This window comes from Camellia sinensis, chromosome 10 (assembly GCF_055761805.1).
Source record: "Camellia sinensis isolate YWXY chromosome 10, ASM5576180v1, whole genome shotgun sequence".
Classification (NCBI taxonomy): domain Eukaryota; kingdom Viridiplantae; phylum Streptophyta; class Magnoliopsida; order Ericales; family Theaceae; genus Camellia; species Camellia sinensis.
Window position 1 is genome coordinate 118,874,772 of NC_138970.1, and position 12,368 is coordinate 118,887,139.

Consider the following 12,368-nt stretch of genomic DNA (forward strand, 5'->3'; position numbering starts at 1 on the left):
CTCAAAAGAAAAATTTAGTGTATCACCCTAAGGTAACACAAAAAAAAAAAAAAAAAAACTTCTTAGTGTATTTTTCCTAAATGTAACACTCTATAAAAACTTCTTAATGTAACACAAAAAAAATTCCTAGTGTAACACTCTAATGTAATACACAAAATAAATAATAAATAAATTTATTAGTGTATTTTTTCCAAACGTAACAGTCTAATATAATACTCCAAAAAAACTCCTTAGTGTAACACTTTAATGTAACACACAAAACTCTTTAGTGTAACACTTTTATGTAACATACAAAAAAATTCTTAGTGTACTTTTTATAAATGTAACATTTCAATGTAACACTCAAAAAAAAAAAAAAAAGATGTGGGATTATTCAAACTATTCCAAAAGGAGTACAAATATTCCTTAATAAGTTTAGGGCAAATGTATAATTTCAATCTGTGAGTGTTACGTTTGAAAAAAGTACACTAAGGAATTTTTTAGTATTTTTGTGAGTGTTATATTGGAGCGTTACGTTTGGAATTACATTGATTGGAATGTTATATTTGGAAAAAATACACTAAAAAGTTTTTTTTTTTTGTGTGTTATATTGAAGCGTTACATTTGTAAAAAGTACACTAATAAGTTTTTTTTTGTATTACGTTATTACATTTGAGAAAAGTATATCATGGAGTTCTTTAGTTTGTTACATTGAAGTGTTACATTATTAGAGTGTTACATTAGAGCGTTACGTTTTTGTTCATAATATGAGATTGTTTCAGAATGAAGAAAAATCCAAAACTTCTATAGTGGAGATTGTCCAAATGTGTGATTTTATATTTTGAGAAACCCACTTTTATTCTTAAAAAATTAAACCCAAAATTGTAAGTGACTATCTTTTTTATGTTATTTTTACTTTAATGGGACTTTTGAGTACATAAGAAAAAAGAGAGCACTAAATCGTTCATAATACCACATTTTGAGATTTATTGGTGCTTTGCCCTTTTGTTTTGTTTTTTTTTGTTTTTTTGATAAGAACTTTAATTAAGTTTTTTTTTTTTTTTTTTTTTTTTTTTTTTTTTTTTTGTGTGTGTGGGTTGCAACAGAATTTTTTATTTAATTTTTTTTCTTCACAGCAAAACATAATTCTCAATCATATATACTTATTGATATTTAACTATAACTCTTTTTCTCAACTAAAAAAAATTGTTTGTTTAATTTAATTATTTTTTTTTTTGTCATTTTTTTTGGTTATCAAAACCCATTAAAAATAAATAAAAAAGATAATTAATACAGACGATATTAAACCTAAAATTATAACAAATTATATATTTGCAATCCTATTTTAAAATTACAACAATGCTAGGTAGTTAAAAATTTAATGGCTCAAATGGCTCAAATTAGATATCGTTTTGAATGTAAAATGACATCGTTTTGATAGATTTAAGCCACAAATTTTTGAAATACCAAACATTTTTCTTTAGATTATTCATTTAAAACTATATAAACTAAGGTTGCGTTTGGTAGAGTTTTGTAAATATGATTTGAGAGTATGAGTTATATTTTTAGTTTGTGAGTTGTGAAGTTATAATTCGAGTGTAGAAAATTTGTTTGGTTATGATTTTTGAATAAAGTGTTAAATTGAGTTTTGAATTGAGTGTGGAGTTGAGTTTTGAAAGTTTGATTTGACATGTGAAGTAAGAAAATTTGTTTGGTTATGAGTTTTGAAAAGAGTTTTCAAAACTTAATTCAAATTGTTATAACTCATAACAAAACACACTACTTTCATACTATTGAAAATTCTGATCAAAACTCATAACTAAACTCTTTTTAAAATTCAATTAAAAAAATTTATTATTAACAGAAAATAACGTTAATCAAATTTTAAATTGAAAATACTATAAAGGAAATAATTTTTTTTTCAAAATAAATATTCAAAAAATTTAAATCATAAATATTTAAATAATCTAAAAAAATTAATAAGTAAAAAATAATTTAAATATTCAAAAAATTTAAATAATTTAAAATGTTAATATTTTAAATTTAAAAATAACTCTATACTCAAATCGTAACCAAACACATAAAACAAAACTCAATTAAGAAATTATTTTTAAAACTCATAACCAAACACATAACTCGAAATTTCATACTACTTTCACAACTCTATACTCAAATCGTAACCAAATACATAACAACAAAATTAAAATATTAAAAATATTTTTTATAAAGTAGAGTTTGAATTTATTTTTATAAAATATTTTAAATTAAAAAAAATTAAAATCGTAATATTTTGAATTTAAAAAAATTAAAAAAATCGTAACATATTAAAATATTTAAAATCTTAACAAAATTAAAATATTTTTAAAATATTTAAATATTTAAAAAATTAAAATATTGATTTGAATTAAGTTTTGAAAAGAGTTTTAAATTATGTATTTGGTTATGAGTTTTCAAAAATAATGATTATATTTTGAATTAAATTTTGAAAAATAAATATAAAATTATGATTTAAAAACTCAAAACAAACAACATATTCAAATCAATGGATAAAACTATAATTTGAAATTTTAACCAAACGAAGGCTAACTCTCTCAATAAAATTTTCTGCCCAAATGAAACCACCTGTATATGCATGGAGATTTTTTTCTTGGTAATAATTTTATATATAAGTACCTTTTAATATAAATACAGAAAAAAATTATTTAATTAAACATAAACAATATCTTAATTCATATTCTCTTATTAAAACAACATAAACACATTATTAAAACAACATAAACACATTTATGATAAAGAATTTACGCCAGTGCCACGTGGTGATTTAACTCCTATCATCACACGGATTTATAAAATTTTAGAAGGAACAATGCTTGGTGGCGACGCAAAAGGTTGAAGGCGGTTCCCCAAATAAAACATAAAAAATGATAACCTAACAACCCAATAGCGCGCGTATTTTTGTTTCTCCTTGGTTTCTAAGGAAGGAAAAGGAAAAGGAAAGAGAAGGAAAGTGAGAGCGGTGAAGAAGAGCAAGCGAAGAAATGGGCTCTTATGGTCTTCCGCATCCTCCCTCTCTTCTCTTCTCTCTCTCAGTTCTGCTCTCTTTCTTCTTATCGTGCTCCAGTACCGTCACTACATTTAAAGGTATTTCGCATCTCCTCCTCCCCACGCAAACCCTCTCGTTTGTTTTCCCAGAAAAACTCCACTTTTCTTTTGTCCTCTTTCAATTGATGGAAAACCTGCTATTGTAGGTTTTTTATTGGCAATTCGTTTTATAATCGATTTAGTGCAGTGGAATAAAATGCAATACAAGCGTGATCTTCAACAAGTTTTAGGAATAAAGTGCTTAAAAATTATAGGAGATTCCTTGCTTTTTTATTTTATTTTATTTTATAATTTGTGTGTGCATTACACGGGTTCGATATGTAATTCATATTTCTCATAAAATGCAATAAAAGCGTGATCTTCAACAAGTTTTAGGAATAAAGTGTTTAAAAATTAGCAGAGATTCGTTGTTTTTTTTTAGTGGTTAGTTGTTGAAAACATTGAGTCATATATGATCTTTCATTGATATCTCACTCTACACTTCAAATTTTGACATGTGGCTAGTTTCATCTGAAACTAGATATCTAGAGTTTCAATTTAGACACAAGATTTGCATGGTTTGGATTTGAAACGAATGAAATATGATTTTTCAAAGTTGGGGAATGCAATCTGTCCTGTGTGCAGAATTGGTCTTCATTTTTAATCTCAAATATGGCTGAATTAAGAAATTATTATGAGATAATGATTTGTATCCCTTTGAGTTAGCTTCCCAATGCTGCTGGAATCATCTCCATCCAATATCGTAATAAGGGGATATGCTCAAAATACCAACTGCTGCGCAAAGAAATTCCAATTCGAAAATTCTAGATTTTATTCCTAAATTTGATTGGATAATCCTTTCTTCAAAAAAATCCATGCAAGCTTTGCAAAATTCATTCTACTCATGTCATTTGAGTGTAAAGACTTTGAAAACCTACAAATACAAAAAAAAAAAAAAAAAAAAAAAAAAAAAAAAAAAAAAACACACACAAAATCATGAAGGCTACTCCGTCTATCTCAAACATGGCCAATCTTGTCCTTCGAGTGTATTCATGTCCTTACAGCTATTCTGAAAATTTATAGCATTGCTTTTTATCCAAATAGAGTAGAAGAAATGCAGTAATAAGAGTTATACCAAGAATCTAATGGTCCATTTGTAAGATTTCTAGGCAGCCCATGGCCCCAGGCAAGGTCTTATTAGTCCAAGATTTTTCCTTTTGCACTCTTCTCAATGAGGGGCTTGGAATCATCAACCTTCAGCTTATTTGAAATGAGGACAACAAGATATCTAACTGGAAGTTACTCTCTTTGAACCCTCAAACAGTCAAAAATAGAATTCATTGTCAGCAGCTGATGTAGAAATATCATTCTTTTCTGGATTAGGAGTCAAACCACATAGCTCCTTAAATTGGGACATGGTTTTACTTATCACATCTGTAGAGGTTAAGGTTAACTCAGCTTTACAAAATAAGATCAAATCGTCAGCAAAACACAGGTGGGTGATTTTCTCGTTACCACATCTCCAGTGATATCTAAAGGTGTGTCCCTGCACAATTTGTGTACATACCAGAAAGAAGTCCATAACAATAATGAAAAGATAAGGAGACATAGGATCTCCTTGCCTTGTGCCTCTATTACTGTTGAAATACCCCTGAAGTTCACTAATACTGGTTGAGACTTCAGGGGAATTAATATAGGCCTTAATCCAGGTGATTAATTTAGCAGCAAACTTCATAGCCTCAAGAGCAGCCATAATGAAACTTCAAATAATGGAATCATAAGTCCTCCTCAAGTCAACATTAATAGCACATCTAAACTTGTAGTGTCTATATTTGGATATAATATACTACAAAGGCCGAATGAGAGGTTTATTTAAGTATTGTGTTTTTTTCTCAAAATCTTGCAACACCTCATTTCCTTTTTATCTCAGTTTTTATATTTACTGTCTATGTCCTTATTTGAAAATTAATTGCCTCAAATGTTGAAATGCAGGCATTGATGTGGAAAAGCCAAATATTGATGTCATTCCATCTCTTCTTGCTGGTTATGCATCGTCTTCTCATGGTTCTAATGATGTTTTATTGTGTGAACGCATTCGAGTTGCTGGTCAATCAAGATTGAAACTTGGGAGTTACGCTAGTGCATATCAGGTTACTCTGGTCCCATCTGTAGTAATTCCCGAGAGATCACATAACAAAATTCAGATTTGTTTTCACAAGTGAGTGAATTGTCCTGGACTTTTGGCTCTTGAGCTTCCTCTTTCTATCTCTGATATCTTAGTAATTATGGTGGTTGAGAATATTGTCTCACTCAAGAAGTGTTTTGCAGGAATGCTTCACGTGGTTTATGTCAATGTGAAAAGGATGAATGGAAAGCTGTCCAGAAGGGGCTTTGGAGCTCTGTCATGTCACCTTATGAGGACAGATATGTTGATGTTAAGTTCGTTGGTGAAATTTCTGGTCCTGTCACATTGGCAGTTGAAGATGGTCAGGCATTTATTTCCTGGTTCTTGGGTCTAAATTCTTATTCTGTTCTCTCTCTCTCTCTCTCTCTCTCTCTCTCTCTCTCGATGTTTATCTATGGTTTTTATGGTTTGTGCAGTTTTTCAAAGATGGCGTTTACTTTGTCTTGCTTTTGGCTTTGTTTTATTGCTGTTGGCACCAGTGGTCAGCAGTTGGGTTCCTTTCTATTATAGCAGTTCAATGGCTATTGGAGTCTTGCTTGTCATTATAATCCTTCTTTTTCAGGTATTTGGATTTGGTGGCATTGTACAGTAGTTGATTTTTTCGATCTGTTTCTTTTCAACTTGCTCTAACTTCTTTATTCTCATATGGTGTGCGACCTCTTGATTGTAAGGTTTTAAACTTAATTTTATTGCACATCAAATATCAAAATTGACTTCTTTACTTGTACAGAAATCACGAAATCTTTTGAAAATTGAACCTTGGTTAAGAGTAAAAGTAGACTGGTGTTCACTGGTTGTATTGGCAATGTGAATAATGCTATAAAAAATCTTGTAACCTGTGTGGCCCTTTTTTTTATTTTAAAATATTTATTTTTATTTAATTTTATAATTTCATGATAGCTTCAAGGGAGAAGAGATGGGAAGAAGAATAATGTTATGATTTTTGACCTTCTCTAGCTTTAGAATTGAAAGATAAAGAGAATGGAAAAGTATTCTTTTCGATATATTGAAGAATATTTGCCAAATGAGTACTGTTTACTGCAATTTTATTACTTGCTAGATGCCTTTAGAATGTCATATTTTCCCATGAATCCATTTTACTTTCAAAATTCAACAATAAGGTCTAAAACAGTGGAGTCAATGTGACTTCTTCTATCTCCTCTCTCCTTCTGCACTCCCTCTGTCCGTCTCTACTTGTGTCTTGCTTTCAAAGTCTTTACTTAACATCTGGGGTTTATTTCATTGGCAAAAATGATAATCTTATTATCGCCTCCCAAGATAAGCATTTCGTTTCATTATGGAAAACCAATCACTAGTAAAGGGGCTGCTAGCTGTAGTGCGGTGTACTAATAAATATGAAAAACAAATTGAGATTACTAGTGGTGGATTGTGGATGGAGGGTGAGAATATAACAAGTGGAATGCCTTGTGTTGCCTCTCAATTATATATGATATATTCTCGTAGTGTTCATGGAACTTGTACTTTCATCTTTAACTTCCTTGGCTACTTATTTGTTTGGGGGTGGAGATTGAATTTCGTTTGCCACTTATTTGATAGAGAATAGAGTGGTTTAGCTATTTCCATTTATTGTGCTGTAATGCTTCAAAGTTAGTATCTGTTAATTCCCCGCCAATTGCAAAGTTGAAAGCAAGGTGGAAAAGCTAAGTAGCAGAAACACAAACATGACATGGACACCTTGACACGTCGATTTTCAAAATATGCAGGAAATGACACGCTTGCCACATGTTAAAATGATATATTTTTACAAATTATTAATTGTCATATATATATGAATAATTTATTTAAGTATAATGAAAAATATGTAGCATATCACTAATTACATTAAAAAGTTATATATTTCATAACTTAAACATCAAGATATCATTCAAGTAACAATTATATTCTACACAATGCAAAACAATTATGTAATACACATAATGTGTTAACCTTATAAATGTTTCAAAACATATTAGAGTACATAAGTTGTATTATGAAGAATTCAAAACGTTGTTATTATAAAGGGATTCATCACATAGGACATGTTTGCATGGTTCAAGAAGTGTTGTTGAAGCGCCCGCGAAGTGTTGGTAAAACTTTTATTTTATGTATTTGATTTTTTAATTAAGACATGTTGAATAAGTGTCAAACACGACATGTTTACCTCGCAGAAGTGTTCATGCTTCTTGGCATAAAAGCTTCCATTGCTCAGTTTTGTACCTTTTAAACTTGTTTCACTACCCATTTTGACACCAGACACTCTTGAAGCAAATGAACATCATTAATAAGCAAAGTTGTTTGGTGTGGTTTTGTTTAGATCCTCTTTTAAACCAAACTATTGACTAAACTTTTTGGGGAGGGTCTTATTGATTATTGAGATCAGCTGAAGCCTAAATTTGATCCTGACATCCTAAGGAGCAAACATTGTGAAAGTTTTGCTCTTATCTCATAGGCATTGATTGTGGTTGTGGGGAGGTAGATATGCAACAATTGAAATGGTTGAAGGGCTGCAGGAACAAATTCAAAACTTAATTTGATTATATGATGGGGAATGGCAATGTATTGGATATATATTAGGAAATTTGGTTTATTTAGGAATTTTAAATATATTTGGGAGTTTTGATTTCATTAGGATTTTTATTCTTATTTTTTGTGTTTTCTTATTGGGTGATGCTTGTAGGCCTATATATATGGATGGGATGGATTTATATTGAACTATTATGGCTTTATATTGGCATATTATTAAATACACAGTTTTTGCGTATATTTCTCTTTGTGGGCAAAATTTTATTCTTCTTCTCCTCTCTCTTTCCTCTATTTTTTTTTTTTGGGTACTATTCATTTTATTGTTGCATCATTATGCAAGAAAATAAAGATTGAAACCGTAAAAATGATAGCAACCATGAATCTAATTGTGTTAGGTTGGTTGAGAATGAATGAACTCAATCTCTTGTTTGGAGGAGAAAGTGATAATTCTAGTGATGGGTGGACAAAGTGATAATTCTAGCTAATGAAGCACAGATACGAGTACACCGATACAACAAAACTTAAAAGAAAGAGAATATGGGTATAGTTAGGATATGTCCAAAAAAATATATGTTTTTATAATTTGTAGTAGTGCATGATATATAATAACTAGAAATCAAATGTATATAGTAGTTAAAGTAAGGTGCAAACTAGAGTATCATGCTAACTGACAGAGGGATATTATCAAGAGAGAGACTGAAACTCAACTGATAGATAAAGATACAATTGCTCAATCCGTAGAGACCAAAAAGAATGTTAAGAGTTCTCTCAAATTTGTGATATTTGCAAAAATATCCTTTATTTTTTGGAGTATTAAAGTATAGAGACTATATTTATTCCAATATCCCTCTATTTAAAAAAGGGCAAATTATACTAACGGTCCCTATAATTTGGGACTTGTGTTACTTTGGTCTTTGACTTTTCAATTGTGACACATTTGACCATGAATTTTGAATCTTGTTCCAAATATTTACAATTGAAGATACCATTGCTCAATTTCAAGGGCAAAGTCGTCAATTTGATGAAATATAAACTAATTTGACAAAACCAAACCAAACCAAACCAAACCAAGCCTTAAGTCCCATCAAATGGGGTCGGCTGTATGAATTCTTTTTCTCCATTCGGTTCTATCCAAGGCCATTTCGTTAGTCAAATTAAGAAGATTCATATCTTTATTCACTACACTAGTCCACATCAATCTAGATCTACCCCTTCTCCTAACACTACTATTGACCATCACTGTATCGTATGTCTTCACTACTGTCTCTGTTGATCTCCGTTGTATAAGACCAAACTATCTCAATCTATTATCTCTCAACTTATCTTCTATCAGTACTACTCCTACTCATTCTCGAATATACTCATTCCTAACTTTGTCTTTCCTAGTCTTGCCACACATCCACTTTAGTATCCTCATCTCAACAACACTCATCTTATCTACATGTTGTTTCTTAATTGCCCAACATTCCGTCCCATACAACGTCACTGGTCTAACAGTCGTTTTATAGAACTTCTTTTTTAGTCTAATGGATACTTGTTTATCGCATAATACTCCATGTGCATTCTTCCACTTAAGCCACCCTATCTTAATTATGTGGACCACGTCCGCTCCAATCTCCCTAGTCATTGTGATAATAGATCTTAAATAATGAAAATGTTCACTCTTGTGCAGTTCTTAGTTTTCAATCTTCACTTCTCCTCTACTTCTATTGTGACTGTTACTAAAATTACACTCTATATACTCTATCTTAGTTTTGTTTATCCTAAATTCTTTAGATTCGAGTATTTTTCTCCAAATCTCCAACTTAGTGTTAACTCCTTCTCTAGTCTCATCCATCAACACGATATCATCTGCAAAAAGTATACACCATGGCACATCATCCTAAATATTGCGCGTCAACTCATCCATAACTAAAGCGAAATGATAAGGACTTAAAGTCGATTCTTGGTGTAACCCTACAGTAATTGAAAATTCACTCGTCTCTCCAGCAGGCAATCTAATAGTGGTCACCGCACCTTCATACATATCCCTAATCACATCAATGTAAAATTTTGTCACCCCTTTCTTCTCTAACACCCACTAGATGATATTCCGAAACACTCTATCATATGGTTTCTCTAGATCAATAAAAACCATAGGAATGTCGCTTTTCTTTTCTCTATACTTTTCTATAACTCTCTTTAAAAGATAGATCGCTTTCATTGTTGACCTTACCAGGCATAAATCCAAATTGATTCTCTGACACCTCTGGTATATCTCGCAATTGATGTTCCATTACTCTCTCTCACACTTTCATTGTGTGACATATTAACTTGATTCTTCTATAGTTGTTGCAATTCTTTATTCTTATATATTGGCATTAAAGTACTCTTCCTTCACTCCTCTAGCATTTTCTTAGTCAACCAAACAACCCCCTTCTTACCTAAAAATTTCCATGCTTCAATAGGTATATCATGGGTCCTAAAGCCTTACTCAATTTCATCTTCTTAAGTACAAACTCCACTTCAAAGTCCCTAATCCTACCATAGAACTTATAGTCTTGATGTTCCTTATTACTGCCTACTTTCCCCTTTTGACCTACCTCCATGTTCCTAATTTAACAACTTCTCAAAATAGTTCTTTCACCTCTCCTTAATCTCTTCATCCCTAACTAATACCTTGGAGTCCTTACCTTGATGCATTTAACCTAATTAAAATCTATTGTTTTCCTCTCTCTTATCTTAGCAAGTTTGTATATCCTCTTCTCTCTCCCCTTACTATCTAGTATAGTGTATAGGTCATCATAGGCTTTCAACTTAGTCTCTCTCACTACTTTTTTGACCTCCTTATTGGCTAATTTGTAGCGCTTAAGATTTTCTTCAGTTTTATCATTCTGCCACTTTTAAAGTTCTCTTTTTTTTTGTCTTTATTACCGCTTGGACCTCCTCTCTCTACCACCAAAGTTTCCCTAAAGTTGAGTCTCTTTCCTTTCGACTCTCCAAGAATAGATGATCATATAATAGATTGTTGTTTTTATTTTCATTAAATTAATTTCTATTTTTCCAAAAGTCAAATATGACGACAATTTTGACATCATTATTAAACCAATCCATTAAATCAAAAAATCTAAAACTAAAAACATTTCATATATTAAAATATTTATTACATATTAAAAGCCTTACAACCACCCATTACATGATCATCATCCAAGCACATAATAAAAATTAATTTTGTAATAAAGTAAAATAAATAAATGTGTAAAAAATTTATCAATTTTACATAATTTTATCTTTGGTGGGTAGAAATAATTTTTAAAAATTCAAAAATATTTTTTGACATTTATGTTTGTCAAATTAGTTATATTTTATCAAATTGACGACTTTGCCATTGAAATTGAGCAATGGTATCTTCAATTGTCCTTATTTAAAACAAAATTTAAAATTTAGGGTCAAATGTGTCACAATTGGAAAATCATGGACTAAAATGACACGAGTTCCAAACTATATGGACTGTTAGTGTAATTCGCCCTTTAAAAAAAAAAAACATTTGTGGCTCGATATGCCTTGATTAACCCAAAAAAGTACCTATGCCATACTTGGGCCATACCTACCATTTAATTTCTTTCTTTAAAGTGATGGATACGTATTTCGTGTACCTAGTACACGTGCATTTGTACCGGTATGTGTACCTATATTGGATACGTACTCGGCACTTGTACGACATAATTTTTGGGTACCCGTGCTTCATAGGTTCTAGCCATAAAAGCCCTCAAACGGGAGGATAACTTTGTACATGCTCTAATAAATTCCAAAGTATGGTGCATGTTTGTATCTCAAAGTTTGAAGGTGAGAATCACTTTGATAGTTCTGGCAATGGGAGGAGAAAGTGATAGTTCTAGTGATGAAAGGCCTCAACAATAGGAGGATCACCATTATGACACTTACAACCACTGTTTTTAAAAATATTTTATGTTTTATATATTTTAAAATTTCGTTTCAATTTCCTTTTGAACATTATTACAGTAACATATATTCCTTTTTATCTTTGTTATCTATTAAAGGTAATATTTAAAAGTTAAACTCTTAAGTCAAAATATTCGAATCTTTCTTAAACAGTAACTCTAATATATATGAATCTTTCTTAAACATTAACTCTAATATTTTTAAGTTCTTTTATATTATATATTTGTTAATTCTTCATATTCATATTCTTTAATTGTTAATCGTAGTTTCCTTAATCTATCTTACTAAAATCTAGACTATGAACTTTTAAATGGTATTCTATTAATTAAAAAAAGTGTTAAACATATGAACTCTATCAAGATCCTCTACGTCATTCCCTTTGTGGGTGTGAACACATGAATTAATAAGGTATAGATGGTAGTATTTTGTAGCATGCCTTGTATTGGCCACTATTATTGCCTTTATTATTATATTACCTTTGTACCAACTCATATTGGCATATGTTTTCATTAGTTTTATAAATTATCTATTTTAGTAGCATTTCTATCTTTTTCTAGAGAGTAAAATTCCCTTACTAGATGATATTCTCCAGTTTTTGCCTTAAAACTAACATTATACTGGGCGGTATTTGGCAATGATTTCTATAGTAGCTCTATTG

General features: G+C 30.5%; 1 protein-coding gene across 1 annotated transcript in view; it reads left to right on the forward strand.

Annotated features, from left to right (window-relative positions):
• The first annotated feature begins 1,070 nt into the window (after positions 1 to 1,070).
• Positions 1,071 to 12,368, forward strand: part of LOC114317367 (uncharacterized) — a 57,709-nt gene continuing 46,411 nt past the window's right edge. Inside the window, exons 1-4 of the mRNA XM_028264068.2 lie at positions 1,071 to 3,120; positions 5,053 to 5,278; positions 5,389 to 5,546; positions 5,662 to 5,807. Of these exons, the coding sequence (XP_028119869.2) occupies positions 3,018 to 3,120; positions 5,053 to 5,278; positions 5,389 to 5,546; positions 5,662 to 5,807 (633 nt within the window). The 5' untranslated portion in view covers positions 1,071 to 3,017. The remainder of the gene's footprint in view (positions 3,121 to 5,052; positions 5,279 to 5,388; positions 5,547 to 5,661; positions 5,808 to 12,368) is intronic.